General features: G+C 43.5%; 1 protein-coding gene across 1 annotated transcript in view; it reads right to left on the reverse strand.

The window, feature by feature from the left end:
• Positions 1-442: 442 nt before the first annotated feature.
• The window catches only part of BARX2 (BARX homeobox 2), a 32,967-nt gene continuing 7,982 nt past the window's right edge, over positions 443-25,427 (reverse strand). The window contains exons 2-4 of the mRNA XM_058819140.1: positions 4,870-5,167; positions 2,431-2,515; positions 443-1,671 (exon numbers count right to left, since the gene is read on the reverse strand). Coding sequence (XP_058675123.1) covers positions 1,420-1,671; positions 2,431-2,515; positions 4,870-5,167 — 635 coding nt within the window. The 3' untranslated portion in view covers positions 443-1,419. The remainder of the gene's footprint in view (positions 1,672-2,430; positions 2,516-4,869; positions 5,168-25,427) is intronic.

Here is a 25,427-nt window from a genome sequence, read left to right on the forward strand (position 1 = left end):
AACTGGGGGGAAAAGAATCCCTTTCTCCCCACTCAACACTGCTTGGATAAACCGTTCGAGAGCTGTGTGTGAATCCTTGCCATCCCAAAAAAGGAATATTCAGAAATCATCTTCACAGAGCCACTAAATATGTGTCCAAAACTGGAGGAGGTGATAGAAAATAGTGCCCTTGTTCTGACACATTCACCCAGTGACAAGGTGGCATTTACAACACCCTCACCTCCCTCAGCAAGTGCTACAAATAGTTTACACAGAGCATGTTGTAGAGTGATGTTAAGGAAAATCTGATGATGTCTATTTCCTCCAGATTTTGTTGGAATAGAAAAACCTATTCCAGAAAAGCCTCTGCCTGATACTCTGAAATGAGAATCTCTGGAAGAGAAACAACAGCAACAACTGTTTAATTTATGTATTTTATTTTTAATTAAAAAATAAAGGTTATCTTAATACATCTCTTGCAGCCTTTGGGCAAAATGCACTCTTAACAAGACTCTATGAAACATGATGCACATCTTTTCCTGGCACACATCTTAAACAAATGCCAGCTTCCTGCAGCAACTTTGGAAATCCACCATTTTCCCCAAACCCTGAAAACATTTAACAGTTCATTTAAAAAATCCCTATAAAAATTAGAAGTGGGCCTAAAGCAAAAGTCCCAGATCCAAGCACCCAAAAGCTTTTGGAGCAGATTTATATCCAAACGCTCATTTCATTGCAAGTTTTATCCCACATCACTGCAAATTCACAGACACAGCACCCAAACCACCCAAGGAGAGGCGATTGGAGCTGACCCAGGTATGGATCTCCCTTCGGAAGCTTTGATCTTAACTGGGCCAAAGCAAACCTGGGAGTCTGAACTGTTTCCTAAAATTGATTAAGTCAGGCCCATCCCTAACAGAATTAAGTGCTGGTTACACAAGGAAATGGTGCTGTCAGAGCTCCCATTCCTTGGCTATCCCTGATCTGAGCCCAGGCCAAGCTCTCTGTCCATTGGCACCACACAAGGCAAGGATAAAGCCACGGGAACACAGTGACCCTCCAGCACAGCCACTGCCTGGGAGAGCCCCAGGCTTCTCCAGGAGCTGTCCTGGTGTGGTTTTCCCTGGAAATGTCCCGGCTCCAGCCCTCCCTGCAGGACAGCTCCGGCCCCTGCCAGAGGAACAGGCTGGCACCGCTCCCAGGGGTGTCTTCGTTCCACCTGGCCCGTGATGGCTGATTCCCAAAGGCACAACGTGACCAATCTTCAGACTTATGCACAAGGTCTACATACATATACATATATATATATATTTATATATATATGTACACTCACACCACTACATACATATTTAAATATATATATACATATATATATTTGGTTTTGATTTTTCTCTTTGATCTTTTTTTTATTCCTTTCTTTTCCCCTCCTTTCTCTCCCTTTTAACTTAATGGTGTAGTCTCCTCTGAGGAAGGCTCTGGTATGTTTTCTGGAGACTTCTCTGTCTCGAACAGGACTTCTGGGTTTTCCTCTGTTAATTTTGGCTCCTCAGAGGCTTGGGATCCCTCCAGCAGCTGACTCTGAGCCTGGCTGTTCATTTTCTCCTCTGCTTCAATCTCCTCCGAGGTGGGAATTGAGTTTTTCTTTGGACGGCCTTTGGGCTTCGTTGGAGCTTCCTGTCCACCCTTCAACACCTGGAGCAAAGAGATGAACTGTCAGGATTCTGAACTCAGACATCCTGTTCCTGTGTCTAACTCCCTCTCTCTACACACCATTCCTGCAGCAACGAGGCACTCCAGCCAAAGATCTATATCCAAGGCAATGCCAAATTTGTTAGAAGTGACAGTAACTTCTGCAGGTGCCACATGCATCCAAAGGAACAGCCTAGAACTGCACCTTGTCTCCCAAATCAGAAAACATAGACACCTCCACTAGAGAATGTCACAGCATCATCATGTTCCCACCAGCATTTATTGAGTGGCTGACCTTCATAAAAAAGCATTTTAACTGGAAAAGGACCATGAAGATGAGAAAAAGTGAAAGGTGAAACAAAGATATGAGAAGTAAAAATTAGTAGCTCTCAAAACTTCTCTGTTTCCATAGAGCAACACAGTCTTTTTTTTTCTATGCACAAAACCAATCTCAGAAGCACTGAGATCACAGGAATGCATAAAAATGCAGAAGGAGATATTTTGGTTTTTCCCTCACTTCTATTCTCATTTCTTTCACCTCTTTGCTTTGTCCTCCTCCTACTGCCTTTAGTCCCCTCTAGCCCACCACATGTACTGCAGTGTGAACACTTTTTAAAAAAGAGACCATCTCTGTGAGAAATGATCAGGAATAAAACAAAATTTGGTATAAATAGACGCAAGTCACTCCACTATGTTCAGCTTCTTCTGTTCTTTGCAAGGAGCCATTTAAGAGCCCTGGAGAAATGACAAGCACCCACTCACCATTTTCTTCCACTTCATCCTACGGTTCTGGTACCACGTCTTCACCTGGAGCTGAGTCAGCCCCAAGGACTGGGCTAAGTCGAGCCTGGGAGACAAACCAGACAACAAAATGAGTTTACTGAAGCCAAGAGGAGCTCAGGTGCCAGGTCTAGGCAGTGCCACACTGTTAGAGCATCCAGCAGTGTCTCTGATCATTTGTCTCAAGAATGATCACACAAAAGTGGTAAAACTCGTGAATTTAGGATGCAAAGATAGATGCTGCTATGGAAGATGCAGGTGTTCACAAGCTCTCTTTTCTAGACATGGCAGGGTTTGTCTGTCCTCTTTGAGACATGAACCTGCTCCACGCCAGCTGCTGATGCTCCATGTTTGCCCATAAATTAGGAGCTACGGGTACATCACATCCCTGAAAAACAGGTCCCTGGTGCCTGAAGCAAACAGGTGGGAACAGACACATCATCAGCCACTCTTTGTATCATATTTCTCCTTCACTACCTTCAGAATGGGGATCGTGGTATTTGCCCATTTCTCATGGAATAGCAGTACATCTAAATCTATCAATTTAATACACATTCTTTATTGAGGCAATTTAATTTATTTTTTGTATGTTTAGCTGCAGGGTATATGTGGCAGACAGCCCATAATCCTGATTCATCCTTCACAAATCTCCAACCCATGCAAGTTTGTGTGAACCCATTCATTATTTCTATATTAAAGCCCAGCATATAAAGCAAATGTGGCTCAGAGTAGCTCCTGATCCTTTGCACAGGTGACAGCACCATGCATCTGGTGGTTTTGTAATGGAGCTGCACAAGGGATGGAGCTGGAAATCCTCAGCCACGCCAGGAAAGTGCCCCTCAGAGTCATGCAAGTCCTGCAGGTGGGACAGATCCAACTCAGAGCCACATTCCACAGTATTCTGCATTCTGTGACTTTTCCTTGCCTTTGGATGGGCAAACACATTTGTCAAGGCCAAGTTTTTCATAACGAAAGCTTTGTTACACCTGGGCTCCTTGGGCAACCAGATTTACATTGGTAAACACCCACATACCCCACCCCAGCTCTCTGTGCTCCACCTCACACTCAAGGATTCATGCTTCTCTCCCACTCCAGATTCACTCTGGACCTGCAGGCTTGTTCTGCCACTACATCACATCTGAAGCCATTGATCTAAGACACCATTACTGTAAAGAGAAGAACATGTCAGAGTTATCACCCTGATGATAAACCAGGGGTTTCAAGTGCCCTCGCAGGGCTACAATCTTCTATCCAGGCCAAAAGCTGCAGAAGTGAACACAGATCACAATTCACTGCTTTGCCAGGTTTTCAGCCATGAGTTTACAGACAGAAGCTTGGCTTAGCTAACCCTCTGTGCCTTAGTGCTCATGTCTGGTAACACCTGGTTCACCTGTAACCAGCTGCCATCTCTTGGCACATACCTCAGTGCAACCAGCACTGCCTGGAAACCCAAGGAAACAAACACAGGGGAAGTGGTACATGGGCAGGAATGGCTCATCGTCCTCAATGAAGCCAAGGAACAGTCATATGAGATTGTTAATTACCAGCCTTGAGTGCCTCAGCGAAGTGTCAACCATCTGGTGATGTGAAGCTGTGAGGAGTCAGTGCAGGCATAGCAGGAACTCTGAAACTCCATGAGGCAAGTTGGCTATGACCAGGAATTTTCGCCTGCAGCAATTTGGTGACAGGCAGTAGGAGCAGAAAATGCCATCTTCAGAATCAATTTAAATATTGGGATACTGCCCTCTGTGGAGTGTAGGGCCTGATACCTTTCAAACCTTCTCCAGGTTTACAAACTTCCTAGGAATTTGATGGGTCATTTTACCATTATTTAAATTTTCAGAGTAGGATTCAAAGCCCTTAAAAAAGCTGAAATCTCTCTTAGTTTGGTTTGCCCATGTGGTACCAAGCAGTGCCTAAGAACTTGCCTGTGCCTTTGCAAGGCACCTTACAACTCCAGGCTCTGCTTTCCAAACTTATGTATCTTCCCACTGAATTGCTGCCCAAGGTGCTGGATAAAAGCCAGCTCAGGAGCAGCTGAAGATACCATGACCACACAGACACGAGCCAGCAGATCCCAGGGGGAGATAGGCTCCATCGTTTTGCAAGTGTGCAGCAGGAGTTGGAAGGGCAGAGATCCTTCTTCTCTGAGGAGATCTCTGAGCCTGGAGAACTGCTCCCAGCCATGTGTATGATCTGACATTTCCACTGATATTATCTATTTGTGTCACCTTTGATCCCAGGAGAAGCAGCCTTGAATGTGAATCAGGTTACCTGCCATGGCCGCAGCCAATGGCAGAGGCAACTCGGTGGAGCAAGAAGCAGCACTCCCAGCCAGGGAATGTTCACTGTGGAACAGCTGAGCAGGACTGGAACATCCCTTTTGCTCATCCCTATTCCTGGTGTGAGCAACCAACCTACCTGTCAGGGGTGGAGAGGTACTTCTGCTTCTGGAATTTCTTCTCCAGGCCCATGAGCTGGATCTCGGTGAAGATGGTCCGACTGCGGCGCGGCTTCTTGGAGCGGGGCGGGGGCTGCTCTGCCTCGGACTCGCTGCTGCCCGGGGCCTCGCCGGGGGGACCCTCGGTGCCCGGGGTGCCCACGCAGGGCTGGGCTGGCAGCAGGCGGGCGCTGGCGGCGGCCGGGAGCAGCGCGGGCAGCGCGGGCGGCTGGCGCGTGATGACGGACAGGAGCGGATAGGCCCGGAGAGAGGGGGAGCCTGGCAGGGAGGAAGCACAGGCAGATGGAGGTCACATCAGTGCAGATGTGTTTGAGCGATGGGAGGGCAGGGGAGAGGAGGGAGACAGCAAGGGCTTTCCTGGCTCTGCCATTCGCTTGTTAAAGGACAAGCAAGAATATTCCCCTCTGTAAACCTATTCCCTCTCCCAAACTGCACAGATTTTCTTAGGCTGGAGAACCCTAACTTCAACCCTAACCCTAATCCTAATCCTAACCCTAACCCTAATCCTAACCCTAACCCTAACCCTAACCCTAATCCTAACCCTAACCCTAGGACAGAGAAAGGAAGGACTGCCTTTCCACTCCTTTTTTAGGAGATATTATAACCATTGAAATCATCTGTCTAATTACTGCAAGAGACTGAACTCCAAGCAAAGGATGGAATATATCCCCATTCTGTTCCCAACTTTGTTTCCCTGGGGAAACTAGGACAGGGTTCACTTGAGACAGTCCCCTGCCCTTGCAGGTAATAGACAACAGAGTCTGGTTCACAGGTCATGCCATCCCCTAATGGGCAACTGCATCAGAACCACCCTCGCCCTCCATTGCCCACACTGATCCCACTGACCATGCAGGAAGATGAGGATGAATACATCCCAAGAGTTCTTCACTGACTGAATGCTGCATCTTACACCACCCAGTTGATACCAGCCCTAAAAACAAACCAGTTCTGCTCCAATCTTTTCAGATCAGGGCTGTTCTGGGATGACAAATCCAAACATTCCCAAACACTAGAGGAAGTTCTGATCCACATCAGGCCTTCTGATTTACAACCATAGCAAATTCCTGCTCAGCCTTAGCCCCAGGAAATTGAATGTTCCTTTAAAGTTTGGGCAGGGAAATTGAGCTACATACGGGAAACGTAAACTCAGTGTAAGATATACAACCTGCAGAGTCTTGGGCAACTCACTTTCTTGCTCTGTACCTCATTTTACCTCATTTGCAAGATAGAAACAATCCTTCTTACCTACATCACTTATGGTAAAACATGGATTAAAATTTAATGTACACAAAGTATTTGGAGATCTTTAGATAAATGGGACTGTGGAAAGGAACATATTACACCAGCAGGCCCGATTGTGAAACCCTTCACATGAATCACCACTAATGAAAATAATGATCTCAAGACCTCAATGAGTGTGTTGGGGTGAGTAACTCCACACCGTGGAGGAAAGGAGTTCCCAGCCTGGCCTGCTGATGACCTGTATTCCTCAGCCCTCTCCCCAGCTGTAGGGCTGTGATCACAGCAACCAGGTCCTAGGTGAGCTGGGTACATCAAAGAACATCATAGGCTGTTGATCGTTGCTTCTCTCCTCAACCACAGCAAGTTGTGCAAAATCCAGCCCCTTAAAAAGCAAGCTGGGGAAACAATTGTCAAAACTCTGAATAGCTGTGACTACAGACTGGGGTTTAGGCAGACTAGGGCTTCAGTCTTGCTTTCTCCTCCACACCTCTGCAACCCTAAAAATCAAAGTATTTCCATTAAATGTAAAACTTTCCACTTAAACCACCAAGGAATCATTTGAGAGATGAGATCAGGTTTGCCAAACCAATATTTAGCTTGTGTCAAGCCTTACCTACCTTCTTTTTTTAAGTTTTTTTTCAGCTGAAGACTGTGCTGATCTACAGCACCACTGAGCAACCTGGTGGAATTTTTGCCTTGATTTACAACTTCAGTGGCTGTTCAAAGATCATAAATTAGGACAGAGTGTGCTGTCCTTTGCTTTACACCTCTGTCCTTTGCTTTACACACTAAATCTATGCTGGTATTTATGCTCCCTCTGACACCACTCAGCTAGACAGAACACAAAGCAGATGCTGCTCCCATAGCCTATGTCCTTCTCGTCAACCTACCACTCTTCATTTCTGACACTGTGGAATAACAAAAAACTTGCTGGCCCACCCATAGAACGGATCATTTCTTCTCTTTCAGCCAAATTTGCCCAAAAATCATCCACTCTTGCCTCCTTGAAGGGTCTCTCAATTTCTAGAGTCCTGTGAAGGAACACTGAGGTCACCTCCACCACAAGAGGTGTTCCTGGGTGTGCCATAGGATTCATGAGGACATTGTGTGCTGATGTCTTCATTTGCAGCAGTCCTGGGCTCAGCCCCAGGACACAACTGCTCTTGGTCACTCAGGCTAACAACAGACTTCTTGGATCCCAGTTCTACCCTGTTCTGGATCACGAGACTTAAGCTTCAGCTTACTCCAGAAAGGAGCAGGTCCAGTCTTATTACATCCCCTTATCCACTGCTCTGGGGTCCTGGTTCAACCCTGCCCATCACAGAGCTCCTGCTCCTCCACAGGTTCATGCTCCAAACCTTATCCCACAGCCCCTTCCTGTTCTCACTCATGGGTAGCTTTTGGCACCAGATCACTGATTAATCAATACTTTTGTACTTCCATACATTTCCAGCAGGGCTCTCCATAAAGCACAAATTTACTCATTAATAATAAATCACCAGAGCTCAGAAACCCCTGCAAGACTCCAAGTGACTGACACCTCTGGATGAAAGGATTTTTACAAGAAACTCTCTTCAAAGGAGGTCAGCAAAGTTATTTGATATCAGAGCAACCAGGGATATTTTCTTTTCTGTATGGCATGGCAGCAGCACGTGGAGTGCTTGAAGGGTTACAATTGTCCCAGAGCATAAGATCTGCCTTCATCAAGCAGAGAAAAGTCTCTTCAGGTTATTTTTATAATAGTCAGGTAAGATTTGGATTACAAGAACTGCTTTTCAAGATGAGCAGCAAGGCCTTGGCTATTTTTGCAGGGTACAAGAGTGGTTATTAGAGAAGCAGATCACACTGGAGTTGTTTGGGTCTGGGTTTTCAAGTGCTGAGCACCTGAATGGGGGGGATACATTTTCCAAAATTCTTAGCAGCCAGCAGCTGTGCCCTGGTCAAACACTTAGAAAAGCTCAGCACATGCTTATTTTTGGAGCCCACGTCAGGTCACAAATTTATTTACGGCCCTTCTGAAACCATGGTGCTGCTTCTGCACAAGTCGTGGTTTACAACTGCCCAGCTGATTTGAGTTGCAGGCGCTGAACAGATTTGTGAGGCTGTTGACACTAAGTGTCGTGTATTTGTTTATCATTGTGCTTGCAAGAGTAACCTTTGCTTATGGTTTCACACCAACAGTTGTGACAGGGCTTTTAGAAACCACTGTAAATAATGAAAGCATCATGATCAGCCCAGCTTATACAAGACTGGTCAGTTTTGTGCCCTCAGCCTGGTGAGGACACAGCATGGATGCGGCACAGAGTAAGAAGTAAAGATGGCATCTAGAAAAGACATGAGCGTCAAGGCTGCAGATATTTTTGGGGAGAAAGCTACAGGTCAGAAGGGGGCAATGCTTTAGCAGCCTCTTGCATGTGGAGCAAACCAGAAATAACTGCCCTCTGCATTGCACGAGGCAGCTTTCAGCTCCCAGAGAAAGAAGCCCAAGTTCAGTGTCCAGCTCTGGATCTAGTGATCCCAAAGTTCAAAGCAGCTGAAGGTGAGCCCGTCCACAGTCTCTAGGTACACTGTTAACATGACTCCCCTTAAACCATCTGTACAGTTCTCACCCTGATAAAGCCTTGCCTTCCAAACACCATGAAATCTGAGGTGAGATCTAAACTCTTCATCCCCCAGAGTTCAAAGGTACTTCTAGACTGACATGGTATTGTAAGAATGGAATAATTTCCTAATCTTCAACAAATTAAATGCTAGCAGGCAGCTCTTGTCTGCTCAGCACTGTTGTGACATGCTCTGTCTCCTGAACTGGGATGAATGGGAGTGAAGAGCTCTTTCTTTCCATACCTGCCTTTCACAATGGTTGCACTGAACACGTTCTCACCTGCACTGTTGCGTGAGCACTTTTTCTGACCCACTGCTCTTTTGTACATGAAAACGCAAAAGATGCCCACATAAACCAGAAAATGAGGAATTCGCTACTCTAGAAAAACACCTAAAGCATTTTAATATTTCCATCTGAAACTGTCAAGAGACCCCACACTCCAGTGGTGAAACCACCAGTGGTTTAGGACTCAGGGGGTCTCACTGCTCTTCACAGGGACAATGGTCTCTGACAATGTGGTTTTCTATAGAAAAGTCCCAGTTTTATCTACTAGAATAATCTTAATCGCCCCAAAGCCTTGGGTATTCTTGGGCTCACTCTGCTGCTGAATACTTCTCAAATATTTGGGAAAAATAAGTATGATCCCATACTTCATACTATGCACTACTGAAGGAGCACTGCCTAACAACAGATTTTTTCCTGTAGTTCTTTTTTAAGGGTTTGAATAATCTCAGTTTCAAGCAGTAAGAACGCTCTTATTTCTGTCCACCCCAAAAAGCAAACATCTGGCCACTGCTGCTAAAACTAACCAAGGGCTAAAAATAAAAAAAGACATTGGATCTGTAGAGCATTTTCTATGATCTGACAACATTTTGCTTCGCTATTTAAATCTGCATTGGCAGCCACTGTACAGTGAATAACAGATCTGTAGTAAGGACTGCCCACATCACCTTGGCATGAATTGGCATATTCAAGCCACACACAGGATAACCCTGGAGTCCTGTTTCCTAATTATATGTCAGATATTTCTGCAAAAAACCTATCATGGTTTGATGTATCCAAAGATTTATTTGTCTTTTTTTTTTTCAGCAGCGACAAGAAGATGCTACATCAAGAAAACCAACCTGAAACCATCTCCACTCACCTTCTAGAATGTTTCCAATAAATTTATTTTAAACTTCTTCTGATCACTACCTAAGACACAGTGGATACACCACCACTGGACAGATCACCTTGCAGAAGTTGTAATTAAAAATAAATACTCGAAACAAGTATTTTCCCCTTATTTACCCCTCCTCCCCTCCTCCCTGGCTTAATTTCAACCCCAACAGACACAGAATAAGGAAGAGAAAACGGAAAGCACTAATTAGTTGCACGGTTTGACTGCCGGCAATGGAGGAACAGTTTTCCTCCCAGGCAAACTTAGTTTCCAAATGTTGTTTTGGAAAGCAAGAAAGAAAAAGGAAGGAAAGATTTATGGATCAGCTCCTCTTGGCAAGTCAGCCCTGTTCAGAGGCTGAATGAATCTCACTCAGAATGGGCTGCAGCAAAAGGTAAATAATAAAAGAAAATGAATTTACGACTTAGGAAGGTCTATAAATCTCTCATCTCCTGAGTGTCAAAACAAAGGGAACCAAGGAGTTGAGTTCATTTTGCTGAAGGAGCAGGCAGTCTCCTGACAGGAATAAGTGATCCCTGAGTGAAGTAAGGAAAACAAAAGAAGTGTGGAAACGTTGAGAATTAGTTGAACTGTTTCTTTAGTAGAGAGGGCATTACATAGACTTTTTCCACCATAGATAGCAAAGATTTTCCAACAATACCAATTCCATGGACCTCAGCTAGATTTTACCACCTCATCCAGAGCATGAGGGACCTGGCACAATCCAGGAACTCAATGTGGCCCAGGAGCCACATTAAAGACAGCAGTCAGGTACCCAGTGTGTGCTGCAGGACACATGATGTCCCCTCAGTCAGAGTGGGACTTTGCTTTATGGCTGCCAGACCACAGCCTGACCCTTGTACAAGGGCTCTGTTCCTCTGCTGGGCTTCCTCAGGCAGCACACAGATCTGCAGCACCTGACTTGTCCGTTAGGAGCACTACTGAGGGCAGGAAAGCAATTCTTGCACTCAGGTTAGACCTTATTTAATCTATTTTTGATGACATCAAATTTAAACCTTCTCTACTCCCTCTATACCAGCCTTAGGCACTGAGAAGTTCCCCAGACATGGGAGACTCTTTCTAACTATTAGAAGGCATCAGGTTCTTCCCAAGACCAACACTGTGCTCCACCAAGCACCCTGATACAGACATAAAGGCAAGAGGAAAGGAAAGAACAGCAAAAGGCTGTGCATATACCAGAAAAATTCACATTCTCTCAGGAACAAGTGCTTAGGAGAGGGTTGAGAGGAATTGCCAGGTCTCTCAGACTTCCTTGATCCAGCCATTTCCAAGGTGCCTGGCCCACTGAGCACTGTCATGAACACTTCCATCCCAAGTTTAAAAAATGACCTGGATGATGTTTCTGCTATGCAGCATGGTGGGAACAGATCCCTCTGCTATCTCCAGAATGGGAAGCAGCAGAGCCATGCCAGGGGATGGCTGTTCCTGAGCCAATTATGGCCTGGGCAGAGGTGGGCTAATGAGGCTGCGATCACAGCGCTGACAGCTTGGCACTTCCCAGCTCTGAGTCATGTATTTGCATGGAGCAGCCCTTGGAACACACTGGCACACACAGTCCTTCAGAGCTGAAGTCCAGGCATGGCAACAAAGCCTCCCTAAGCTGCCCCTGAGCAAGGCCATTCAGCCTAGAGGGGGTACCTAGGTATGGAATTAGATGTTTTTAGCATCCCTCTCAAACAAAGCTTAGCCAGAAAAGTGGAGACGAGTAATTTGTCAGAATCCCTTTTTATCAACCAGTTCAGGCACTGATTCTTTTCTCATCCTTTCCAGTCTTTAGGAAAGACAACCCTCAGATACTCTTTTAGATTTCCTATACCTCTCTTAGTATTGGAAGAGCTGGAAAACCTGCAGATAATCCTCTGAGCCTTTACAAGTGCCATAGCTCAGCTCTATAAGCAGATTCTTCTGTGACTATTACATATTAAATGGGAATCCCGGAAGTGGGAGTGTTTGAAAATGCTCTTTGTTGCCATTCTTCCTCTCCAGCACCTCAAAGCTCAGTGACAGACTTAGCCTTGTTTCAGGAGAGGAGAATTGTCTGCGGTTTGGTTTCTTTTTCTGCTTGCTCTCTTTCTTTGGATATGTGTGGAAAATGGCAGTAGCTAAGCTAGACCTAAAGTCTCTGCACAAGAGCAGAGGTGAAGGGCACTTCTGGGACATTTTGAGAGCTTCCAAAAATAGTCTTAAGACTCAGCCAAAATGCAGAGAGACAAAATTTCCATAGGAATTGTGTCACGGAAGCAACTGGAAGGCAGAGCAATCAACACGGAAATCTTAAGTGCAGAACTGGAACATGAACAGACACCGCTGATACTCTAAAATAACACCAGTGAGCTTCCTTGGAGTAAAGTTTAACTGCCCCCTCAAGCAAAGGCTGCAGGTACACTACATTCTTTTGCCACTTCAATGAACCCTAATAATCTGACAAGGACCACGAGTCTTGCAAACATTAAATACAACTCAGCAACACAGCAAAAAATGTAGCAAATGGCTTCTCTTCATCGTGGAAAAATCCAGACCTAACTGATGTCCATGGCAAAACAACTATCAGCTTCAGTGGAGCCAGGATTTCACACGCATGTGCCCACAGAAAGAAAACAAATGACAAAACAAAAGAAAGGAAGTTAGAGCAACTAATTTTAGCACAGGGAAAATGATCCTTTTTTTAGGCATTCTTACTGAAACCAGTTCTTCAGGAGTCTACACCTCTGTATGAGCCAAGTGGGAATGGGAGAGAAAATTGGCATCTAATCAAATGTCAATATTTTACTTCAGATTTTCAGGCGGGCTCAACTAGGAGTCATGTTTAACCTTCCCAAAGAGAACCCTCCCTTTTCCCTTCAATCACTCTTTTTGAGGGGATCAGGGTTTTAGCTAAATCTGTTGCAAACGAAATCACTGATGTTGGTGGAGGTTGACTCAAAAGATGCTCCTCCCCAAAGCATCTTCCACTCTGCAAATCCCAGTACAACTTCCCAGGGATGACTGGAGCTGCACACAACTCCAGCTGCTGCTCCCTGTCGTCTGGGACGCTTGGAGCTGTGGCTGAGCTCAGCCCAATTTCAAAGCCACTGGGGAAATTTTCTCAACTCTGTAGGATCCAAATTTTCTGTTATAAGTCTGTCCCCATTAGCAATTTATCAACACGTTGCTGTATTTCTTCTCAATAATAACAGCAATTAGTAAGTTTGAATGATGCACAGCATGCATGCTGCAGGCCTCCACAAAAACCAACAGAAAAATAGCTAATCCTTACTTATTGACATTTGATATTCATATCATACTTTTTTGTGTGTTTAAGGCCCTGCACACAGTAAGTAATTGGCCTTGAACAGCTGAGAAGCCTGAGAGCCTCCCTGAACAAGACTTGTCTCACTCCCTGCTGCCACAGGCACCTTGCCTTGGACAGGGCTGGATGTGGGACAATTATCCATCTTAAAAGCACAATCCAAACCCCACTTACAGCAGCAGTGTCTCCAGGGTGCCAGATCCCTGAAGGATGGCACTAGGGATCTTCTGGCAGGGCTGGCGATCACCATTCACACAAACTGGCTTTGTTCAGGGCTGTTGGGGGGGAGGAGATGGTAATGCACCTTTTGAAGCTGGAGTGGAAAGGCCTGGCTGTGCTGTCCTGGGGCAATCACTGGGATATCCTGGGATAACAATGCTCAGCCACTGAGTTTATTCCCAAATGCTGGAAAGACACAAGCCAGCAGCACCTGGTGCTAAAGGCTGCTGTCCCTGCACAGAGCAGCCTTTCTTCCAGGCTGTCAGTCAAGCAGAGCAGCATGCCAGGACCTTGTCAGATCCTCAGTGAGGAGCAAAATTTATATATAAAGAAGATTTATTTTGTTTTAAAGAAGCATTTAAAGAATCTATTTGGCCAGCACTCAAGAAATCCTTTGTGGCAAATGTAATGGCACTGCAGCTTCATCAGCAGAGAATGAATCAAAACAGACACCACTTCTGTACTTTGAATTATTCTGTTTCACATACTCAAATGACAACCTGCCTTTTGGATGGAGGCCCCCTTGACTCCAGCCTGCCCCCTCCAGCCAACCTGAGCACAGCTCAGAGAGGTGCTCTGAGTCTAAGGCTACACAAAAGGGTCTCTGTCTGGGATTCCCCATCTTTACCTGATGAGCCCTTTAAATCCTACTCAGTGGGAAAGGAGGTGCTCTGAACACAAGCAGATCTGCCTTAATATTTATTGGATACATTTAGTAGAAGTGCTAGTAAAATATATGTATTGTATAAGTGGCCTTGCCCCAATCCTAGTTGCTCTAAATGGGCTGCAGCTGTGATGTCCTTAATTGGGTGGCAGCTGTGGCCAATGAAGATAACTGGGATAAAAGGGGGTGGGTTGGCCCCTCAGAGGGAGCTTTGGAGGAGCCCTGATGAAGAAGCAGGAGCAACACTGCTGTGAAGAGCTGCTTGTGAGAAAGCTACTCAGAAGGTATGGGACTCTAGAAATAAGATAACAACAATATGAATACAACAGATACGTGGGCCCAAGGCCATTGTGACTTTGAACAGCTCCCAAGGGAAGGCAGGCTTGGAAGTGAATCTCCATTCCAGACTCTTATTGCTGGGACTCAGAGGGAGTTCTAAGGCTGGGCTACATCAATCCCAGCACATCTCCATAAACAACAACACTCAGGTAGTGCAGGGAAATTCGGGGATACAATCTGCCAGCTCCCTGCCCAAATCTGCACCAAGGGGCACTTTGGGTCCACTAAGCCAACTTCAACTTGAAACTGTTTTCTTTTGAACTGAGTCATGTTAAATACTTCAGTCCAGAGTTCTCTCCATTACTGAGGAGAAGGCTCAGCACTAGAACTTACCATCCACTGACCCAGACTTCACATGTGAAGCAGCCAAAGGATGAGAGAATGGAAGAGCTCTAAGGGATGGATTTACAGGAAGCTTCTGGTCTTGGCTACTGGGGATGGAGGGGGAACACAGCACCAGAACCCTCAGGGTGTCTCAGCTTAAGCTGCAACAATTTACCAATGACAGACATGACCAGACATCATGGGACACTAGGAGAGGCCAAACTGATTGCTCTGTCCAGGTGGTGTCACTGGTCAAGGAATAAGATTTGGACTTTGGTGAAACAGCTCATCCTAGCTGAGAGAGTGGAGTTTGATAAAAGGGTAAGTCCTGTCCTGTGCTTTGTTGTGCTCCCCAAGCATCCCTCCCTGGCCACTGCCCGAGCTTTGAGTCTATGTGGCCCTTGGGCCAACACATTATGGCCATTCTTACATCCTCATGCATCTGACAAATGATTCTGCCTTCTCTGAGGATTTCACAGTTCCTAGCCAAGTTCAAACACACAATGCCATGGACACATAAATCAATCAGTCCCTCACTTCCTGCTCTGTAATTATTATCTCAGCATCCATAAGCAAACACCAGCCTTGCTCAGCTGACTGGCTGTGCACACAAAAGCACTCTTCAGGTTTCTCAAGCCCACCCTTGTGTGAGATCCAGCAGAAAGCTGGCCATAAATATCACTACCTCTTCCTTTCCCAAGGCTCTAAAACACACTGCTGAGAGTGACACATGGGAAGAAAGAGAGTGCAATTGTTTCTCAACACCAGACTGTGTAAATTTTGTCTGATAGACCTTTTGGAAAACACTTTTTCCTTCTCAGAATAGTGGATCAGTGTTTAAAATACACACATACTGCTCTTTTCCTCCCTGCTGAAATGAAAGGGGGACTTCAGCAAGTGCCAGTGTTAACCTGAAATGGATCTGTCACATCTTGGCAAAGCTTTTCCCTCTTATAGCTGTGGCTTATAATCTCAAGGGTTGCTTTATTAATAATTTTTCCCTCATCAGGATATATTTAGGAGAGAGCTTGGTCTCTCTGAGCTGCATATATGATTCTTTAATTTTGCATCTGCCCTAACACAGAGAAAACCCATCTCTGTTTCCTCTATGGACAAAAATAAACTCTGTGGCTAATTTGGCTGAACAGCTGCACAAACAATGCAATTTAGAAGGATGCAAATGATACATGAGCAGGTTTTGTTCACAGCCTGCCTGTCCTTTGTGGTTGACAATTAGATCAGTGGTCTTAACCCAGCTCTGGTGGCTGGGGTAAGGAGGAGAGACACGCACAGGGAACAAAGCTGAGGATAATGGACATCCCAGTGTTATTCCAGGAAGCTGAAACCCTGTTAACAGAATCTAGAGCACCCTGAAGAGGATTTCCTCCAAACCTGATCTTTTTGTTTGAGTAAGCTGACTATGTCACAGCTTCCATGAGCACAGGGCATGTCTATTTTTATCCTCTTCACATCAAGTAACAGCACACCCATGTCACCTTACAGATCCAATCTTAACTGAAAGAGAATGAATTTAGGACAACTAAGCTTTCACGTTTTGGATGGGGGAAAATACACAGCTGGATTTTCAGGTTACAGAAACTTTTCAATGCCAACGATTCTACAGCATAAAAGTCAGTCCTGGCAACTTCATTCCTGAAGCAGCTTCCTTGACTTCAGGACTCTCTGTACTACATAAAGTCAGTCATGAGCTGAAGATGTTGCAAGAACCATCAGCCATGGTTCCACCTCTGCCTGCAGACATGAGTGTCCCATATGGACATGGGGAGGTGGATGCTCCCACCAGTAATACCCCAGTCTCCCAGCAAGCTGATTGATGGGAGCCAAGACCCATTGTGTTCATTCCAAGGTCAGTGGCACACTGGGGGTTTTCAGCTGAAACCAAAATCAAGTTTCACTATTACAGAAATTCATCTAATCTCAAAAAATAAGCTGAAAATGTCTCAAGGATGGGCAGTCCCCAAATGGACACATACAGAATAAGCAGTTCCATGAGAAAAATGTCAGCTCAGAGTTGCAAAGCACTTTGGAGAGATGAAAGCAGGTATGTGCCAGAAAAGTGATGATAAGGTTTTCCCAGCATCCATACCACAGCCCTGACAGAAGGATGTGCCAGATGTTCCAGCTGTTGTGACATCCACCTGCTCAGAGCAGCTGAGGCTGCCCCATCCCTGGAAGTGGCCAAAGCCAGGCTGGATGGAGTTGGGAGCAAAGTGGGGTAGTGGAAGGTGTCCCTGCCCATGGCTGGAACTGGATGAGATTCCAATCCAAACCATTCTGGAATTCCATGATCTGATGATCTCCAAATGCAAGCCCTCACTCATGTCCAACGTTCGTCTGTGTGATTTTTTTCTGTTCTGATAGGAAGAAACACTGTTTTCACATCTCCAGACAAATTTAGATTAGACTTCAGGTGGAGATAAGGCCCTAATTAATCATAATGGATGGAATTAGGTTTCTACAGTGCTCAAATTCAGCCTTAATTGCGAATTAATGCCCTTATGTGCAGAAATCTTAGGACAACTGTTGCAAACAGCTTCAATCCAGAACTACAAACATGTCCCTGGAAATGTTCTGATTTAGGGATCGAGGTCAAAAATTTAGGGATCCAAATGGAAAACCCTCCCTCAATCTAAGATTTGGAATCAAACCTTTGGTTATCACCCACCCTCATTCATGGATTCTCCTCCGAGTTTCCTACAGCCCGTCACCGGGAAATGCGACGCTGCTGAGTTCCACAGGGATGCTGGGGATTCATCATCTCATTCCAATGCCAGTTACAAAACAGGCAAAAAACAACACGGCCCTTTCTTCTCTTCACGTGTAAGTGCTAATTCCCACTAGCATAAGAAGCAGCTTCAGGCTAATGGGGATATTGTCACATTCCCACCAACTTTACTCTGTCCTATAAAAGAACCAAACGAACAAAGTTCTGTTTACTTGGATGTAGATTTTGGGGAAAGAGGACATCAGCCACAATATATCCTGGCACTGCCTTAATGGTCAGTCTCAGTTAACTCCCTGAATCCCACTGGACTTCTGTTTTCCCCGCATGCAAAATGAGGGCAGTAACACCAACCACACCAGTGATATGGTCTGGAAAGGACTCAACAGCAGCCATGAGAGGAGGCAGAGGTGTTGCTGTCTCCCAGCTTGCTGCAGACATTTTGCATTAATGCATTCCATGAGTGCTGTGTCGAGAATTCTCTTTTGTGTCACACGATTATGAAATTCCTTAATGTGCCATTAATATGTATGTTAATTTTGAAGCAATGCATGTGTCCTGTTCTTGTGCAAGCAGTAATGTTTCCAGGGGAACTCCTCCAATAACAGGCACAGATACAGTGTGTGGCTTTTCCAACAAAAATAGCTTTTTTATGCTCAATTTTAAAAAAGTTCTTTTTACCCAAGAAAGACATTCTGCCCAGGATCAGCCATCCCTGCCAATTTTAACATGATGCTGATCTAAATAATTCTGCAGGGAATATTTTATGCATCTCCCAAATCTCACCACTACCTGACTCTGATTTGGCTGTGCTGGGATGAAACACCTATTAGATTTGGCATTTCCACATGCAGACAGACAAAATCTTTACACTGATAGTGTTTTCATTAAGCTCTGAAATAGGGGCTGTATCCCACCTGGGATGTTATTAAGCTGTCCAGAGAATTTAGGCAATTATTGGCCTTTACTGCTCTCTGATGAAAACACCCAACACTGCTGACCCATCATGGGAATTGGTATGCTCTGCTCAGCGATGGTGTGAGAGTTCTGAGGGAGCTTTTAAATTCTCAAAAGAGCCTTTAATTCACATTTGGTGAACCTCATATGAAAAACTGTTTCAAATTTAATTTTTTTTAAAATCCTATTTTTCCTCTCTATTGAAGTATTGATGCGTTGCCTACAGCTGTCCCTGTTTCCATCCCAGGAGATCTAAAGGGAAGGAGATCCAAGGGCTTCCATTTTATGGAGAGCTTCTGAAAGATTTGCTTGGACCCTGCATCCCGTTTCACTGCTTTGAAACAGATTTTCTCCAATTAATTAAAAAGTACTTTTAAAAGTCTTTTTCTTCCTTACTTAAAGCCATTCTACCGAAGTTAAAGACTTGACATTAGATGGATGCAATGCTGAATCCATATGGATATAAAAAGGTGAGTTCTGTGTCCACTCTGTGTATTCCAACCACCACACTCTACCATCACATCCTTTAGACATACAAAATGACAAAGTAGAGGGAAAAGGGCAATTGAAACTGCAGCAAAATCAGAAACAAAATCAGAAAGTTTAAGGCACTTGAATAACTTGCCCCTTCAAATGCATAAAGTTTCAGAACGACAACACATTCCTACTTGTTTCCAATTCAGAGGGAACAAAGTAAGAATCATGAAAGAAAAAGAAAAACCCCGTATGAAAAAATAATTTTATGAGTTGTCTTCTCACACATTAAAAGGAGGCAAGGGAAAGGCAAATTTAAATTATTTTCTCCTCTCTGTGGGTCACCTTTCATTAAATTGCTGAGAATGAAATATACTCCCACCAGGATGTTAACATCTCATTTTCAGTGCTGCTGGGGTGAGAAGCCTGAATAAAAATAAATGGCTTCTCCAATGAGACACATCATCCATCGTCAGCATGTAAAACACAGTCATTAATCACAGCACAACCTGCTTATTATGGGCATTCAAGAACTGGCAATACAAATGCTTATAAAACAGGGGCTCCTTTCACAATTCCCTGCCCTTGTCTCTCAATAGTTTAGAGGATTAACCCTTTTGCAGTGAGGGATAGGCAAACAGGTTTTGCTTAATTCCAAACCAACCTGACATCATGGGTTCAAAAGTTCGACTTGAACTCGCACATTCTCAGGTGCAGTTTGTGCTGAGGGAACAAAGAGCCCAGGGGAGATAAGGGAAGGAAGATAGCAAAAGAGCAAATTGAAGAACCCTACAGGGCATGGACCGAGTGTAAAAATCCAGTAAGAGACAAAGGATGGATAAAAAATGGTGATGAAAGAGTTGAAACTCTTGCAAAGTAATAAACACGGTTTTGTCTTAACACCTATCTTAAAGTGATTTGTGGAGAAGCCTCTTCCTTCCTACAGAATTCCCTCTGCTGGGAAAAAACAACAGGATTTTACTTGGACTTAATTAATACTCATGAAGAACACAGTTAAACATACACAGTCCCGACTGACCATATGACTTTGGGCTTCTCTTGCATTTCTTAGCAAAGGAATTTAAAATGCTAGTGTGTTAAGGACCACAATTTTTCTTTAAAAAACGGGAAGGATGAGGAATTCAACTGGCTCCATGTCACATAAGAATTCAAGGACAAAGCCAAATAGGGATGGCCCAAGCACAAAGCGCTGCCTGCAGAGCTCAGCTCTTCCCTGGGCTCTGCAAAACCCAGCTCCACTCAGTTATCCCTGCTGCCTACACAGCATGTCCCAGGCTGCCAAATAAATGAATGCCCAGAAAATGGTCATTTATTTGCAGTCTGATGCAATTGCAATTCCTTTTCTTTTTCTACACACCCAAAACTTCTATTGACTTCAAGGAGAAAATAAGTGGGGACACAAGGAAAATCCAGAGGTCTTGAGAAAAGCAGTATTTGGACACCCATGCAGCAGGCAAAAGTACCTAAGCCCCACTATTTACTGATAGCTGTAACAAGTGAAAACACCTCAATGAAGAAAATTCTTGTGGAGAAAAACTAGATGAGGTGTGTATTTGAATTTTCTCCTGAGGTGTAAACTGGCCCCAGGTTAACCAGAGTTGATAATTTGTCAACCACTTCAGTTTGTCATCAACTGGACAAATATTTCCAGTGTTGGTATCAATTACTGGAGGCAAGTGACCCATGACTGGCTTTGGGGAAAACAAACACTTTGAGAAGACAAATTAATAGTCTACCATATTTTAAATTACACTAAAGCTACATACCAGGTACTAGAAATGAACACTTAACTTTCTTCTGGGTGGATTTTTCAGTTAATTAACATTGCAGCAATGGGTGGTGGCAGCAATTCCATTATCATTTACTCCATATGTAAGAAATACTCAGCGAATGCTTCATAGGCATGACAGGTTCAGAGAAGAGTGGGATACAACCCAGCAAATCATCAGCAAGGAGTTAAAATCCAAAAATATCTTGAGTTAAAAGAGACTCACAAGGTTCATCAAGTTCAACTCCCAGCCCTGCACAGGGCAAAATCACACCTGAAGTACTCAGAAGTTCTGCAATGCCTCTACTTCCTAGAAGTAGAAGAACTGTCAGGAGTTTTCCCAAGGTATTTCTTCTAAAGGAAAGGTTTTCTTCAACTGAAGTATCCATCTGTGATGAATGAAAGGCTTCTCAGTATCCTTCACTGCCAAAAGAATTTTCTGTCCTGTAATCTACTGCAGGAAAGCATCACCTTTGTTTTGTGGGTGGAAGCTCAGAGATAAAAACCACGAGCAGGTGAGAGCATTATTGATGGGTTTGCTTTCCCAAAGGAACCCCCAAAGGTGAGTTTGGTGCTGAGCCAAGGCTTTGCTGAGCAGTGCCTGTGAGGTGGGAACAGCAATGCTCAGGTTTTAAAAAGCTGCCAACTATTTTAATGCATTTTTACAAGTTGTATCATGATTAATTGTGCTAATACTGAAAAGGGAGAAATAAGGCCTGGGTCACAGAAATCAGCTTTTTCAAACATATTAAAGCCAGAGTCACCAGCTGCCACCAAAGTGTCTCGTTGCTCTCCTGGCAGTGGTTTTGCTCTGTGATAGGGAAGAGAAGGAACAGTATTTTTCCTATTTTTCCATGGTTGAGTATGTGCCACAGAAATCCTGTACTAAGGTTTATCACAGTTCTGTCCTTTTTTCCTGATTAAAACTGTTGGATGAGTATAATTTTTCCCCTTCTTTGAAGGCCAAATTTCTATTTCATAGTTGCCAACTCAGTAGAATGTGACAGTGGGAGCAATTAATTGATCCTGCTATTAATAGAAAGCATGGAAAACAGAAAGGACAAAACAATTACAAAAACTGTGCGAGCACAAAAGAAAAGGAAATTATTTGCCAAACTGAGTTTTCCAGACCAAAGCCCAGTCCATGGAGCCAAGTACACAGCAGTGAGACACTCCAGCATTCCCATGCCAGCTGGGCATGCAGTCAAATCCATCTTTTCCATTTCCACACATGTCCAGCACCTCCATCCTCCACAAAGAACCTCTCACAGAGCCAAAGCAATGTCATGCCATGAAAACCAGGACCAGGCCCTATCTTTAATTTTAGCACAACCGCTACAAAGACAGAGACCAAGCCAGATCAGTCCCACACCTGCAGACTTGGCATGAGCTGGGAGATCATCTGTGCAGCGCTGAATTTAGCTCACCCAGAGATGGGAATGACCCCAGTGCACAGACATTCCCTGCTGTCTGCACAGCCCAAGGTTTTGATGGCATGACACCTGGGATGTGGAGCTCTGACCTCCCAAGACAGGCAGACAAATGCAAGCCAGGAAACCTTACACCTGCAACTCAGAGCTGCTCCCTCTGCTGGAAAATGGACAAGGAAGAAAATTTCAGCTGATACATGAAAAGAATCAATCCTGACTGTAATAAAAATACATAAGTTGACTTAAAGGAACCATGTGAATTACAATTTAAAAGATAATAATGATTTAAAAGATAATCTGCCCAATTTTGTGAAAACACTGCAATACTTGAACTCATTTCTAAATCCTCCATTTTATCATGTAGATTATTTCTTTTTAAATAATATTTTGGATGCTGTAATTTGTTCAGCTGAGAAACAGATTAATACCCATAACCATTCCAGCTTTGGAATTTGGGATCAGCTCATGTAAAAGTTTCATTAATTTATGAGCTTACACAAGTAAACTCTCAAAATCTTGACAATTAGATGAAACAGCAGTGGGATTTCTACAATCTCCTTTCAGTCTTCTTTGCTGCCTCTTCTGATGCAATCACTTCAGCAGCAAGTCTGTGATGGACAAATTCATTTACAGCACCAATGGCTGGGACATCTCTTCACAACAGACAGGTGCTCTGGGGATTAGGCACCAGCCAAAGAGATCTCTGTCTCAGTCACAAGAAAAAGGCTTTTAATAGGGCTGTACAAATAAAATAAAATCAGTCAGGATTTCATAAATGCTTTTGTTTTAATGTAATTTAAGTGCTAAACTACCTTACAGCAATGTGCTTTCAAATGTTTACAGTTAAGGCATAATTGAATTTGACTCATTCTGGCCCTGATCCAGCTACGATTTAATTGACTTCAGTGGGAGTTGGACTGGGCTCTAAATAATTTTAACTAAAGTAATCCATCAATTGTTCCTCACCCACTTCATCAAACTCCTTCCTATCATTTATGATTGCTCTGTAATTTATTGCAACAAGGTGAAACCAACACTTTTAACTTCTGGCACGGCTTCCTGACCCTCAGTGGAGAATTTCACCATATGCAGCCACCTAAACCAGGCCTGTTTGAGGAAAGCCAAGAGCTCAATACAGCTGAGTCCCAAACCTCCTGGTACTATCCACAGAAACCTCCAAATATCAGCTCCTCCATGGCTTAGTCACCACAGGAACAAAATAAACTGTTAGCAAAGCTGTCAAGAGGAGGCTTGGAACAAACAGGCAGAAGGGTGAAGTGAATTGCTTTCACAAACACTTACAATTTTTTTTTTGGCCAAAAAAATCCCATTTGCTTTAGACTTATCATAATTTTTTTCTATCAATGATTACATTACTGTTTTCTATTTCTTTTAGTATTTTTCCTCTTTGAGCCACAGAATGAAACACCATCCAGAGCCCTAGGCCTTCCATAAGGCATATCATGTTATGTGCAACATACATAATAAAGTACCAGTACTGATAATTTCATTTCAAAGATGACAAGTTAATCTGTCATAGAATACCGTGTTTAAGTAACCATAAACATATAATGCACATTTCTCTATCTTCTAAAAGAAAAGGACATGTTTTTATTAAGGCTTCAATCCTTCTGTTCTTACACAGCTCAGCTCTGGTTTTTAATGGATCAACATAGGCAGCTCTACGTTGGATGTGGCAAAAGGCACCTGCACACTCAAAGGTACAGGAACTTGCTGCTTCAACATTAATTCTCAAGATGTCTATTAAAATTAAATTCAGATGAAATTCAATCCCTGTAAGGTGAAATAAATCCCAGTCTGGAAAAATAAACCAAAACAAACAACTCACTGGCAGGAAACACAGCCATTAACTGCTCTGTGACTTGCAAAATAATAATTAAAAGAAATATCCAAAGGCAAATGGTGGCCAAGTAGTTAAAGATGACTGACTGATTACACGGAAAACTCTCTTATTCTGATGAAAATCCCAAAAATTAATAGTAAGGTTATCCAAAATACAAGCCAAATATAAATACTTCCAACTCAACCCCTTCTCTGCAAGTCGTCCCGTTGAAGTCAGACAATGAACTACATGAATAGAAACCACTGGCATGTAAAAAAATTAACAAGATAAGACCTGAACATACACATCCAAACACATTAGGGTCACTGAAAGGTTGTTGCTAGGAGAAGACCATATATTTGCAAATTTTCTGTTATTGCATCTCCAAAGGGAATTGTAATGTTGTTGCATGGGAAGTTGTGGAAAACTGTTTTTTTCCTTTCATAAAAAAAAAAAAAAAAAAAAAAAAAAAAAAAAAAAAAAAAAAAAAGTTGTGATTTTTTGAAAGAGAGAAAATTAAAAAAATTAAATTTGTCTCTTCTTTCAGGTTCCGTGTCTTAGACAGAGCTTAAGTATTCTGGATGTGCTACCTGCAGTCCAAAGATTTTGAATATGAGTACAGAGGTCCATATTCAGAAAGATGGGGGTTTTTTAAGGACTGTTCTTCATCTTTCTCTTCAGTTACATAAATGGATCTCACCTGTTCCCAAACACCTGAAATACCTGCAGTTGGTATCAGGGTGTTGCTCTGAGCTGTGTTCTGGCCAAGAATTTCCTCTCATGCATGTAAAGGTGCATGAGAAGAAAAGGGAAAATACTGGAAAATTGAAAATATTACATATTATTGTCTTAGCCAGGTCCTAATACCAAACCTCTGTATTTTTAAAGATGTCATTAAAATGTAGCTTTGGGAATGCTGGGCTAGAAATCTCTCAGCTAAATTCTCCCACAATCCTGGGAACCCAAGAAATAATGGATAACACCAGACTTCTACTGCTCAGTTCCCATTAGCTTGTCCTTGTGATCCTATTCTATCACAGACTTTACACAAATACAAGTGAGATCAAAAATAGGTCCCAAATTTTCCAAGGAAGTGTTGCTTCCTAGCAAGTGAAGCTTTTGAAAATGTTCTGGGTTCTGCAATCTAGCTGGAGCAATTCTTACATAGGAATGACTGAAAAAGTTTGGTTTTAACTTTCTCTCCTTGAAAAATAAATAAAATTTTGCAATACTGAAAGTAACTTCACTGTTTTGCCAAATGTCTCGTAAAAAGAAAAGTGTTATAAAGTTTTGCTTCAACCTTTAGAAGTATTTCATTCCTGATCGAGTATTTTCTCTGATCTGACCTTACACATACACCTACTTTTTAAACCTCTCCATTGTCAAGCTAAATTTATAACATTTTCTTTGTTCTTAACTGAAA

This window comes from Ammospiza caudacuta, chromosome 23 (genome assembly GCF_027887145.1).
Source record: "Ammospiza caudacuta isolate bAmmCau1 chromosome 23, bAmmCau1.pri, whole genome shotgun sequence".
NCBI classification, from domain to species: domain Eukaryota; kingdom Metazoa; phylum Chordata; class Aves; order Passeriformes; family Passerellidae; genus Ammospiza; species Ammospiza caudacuta.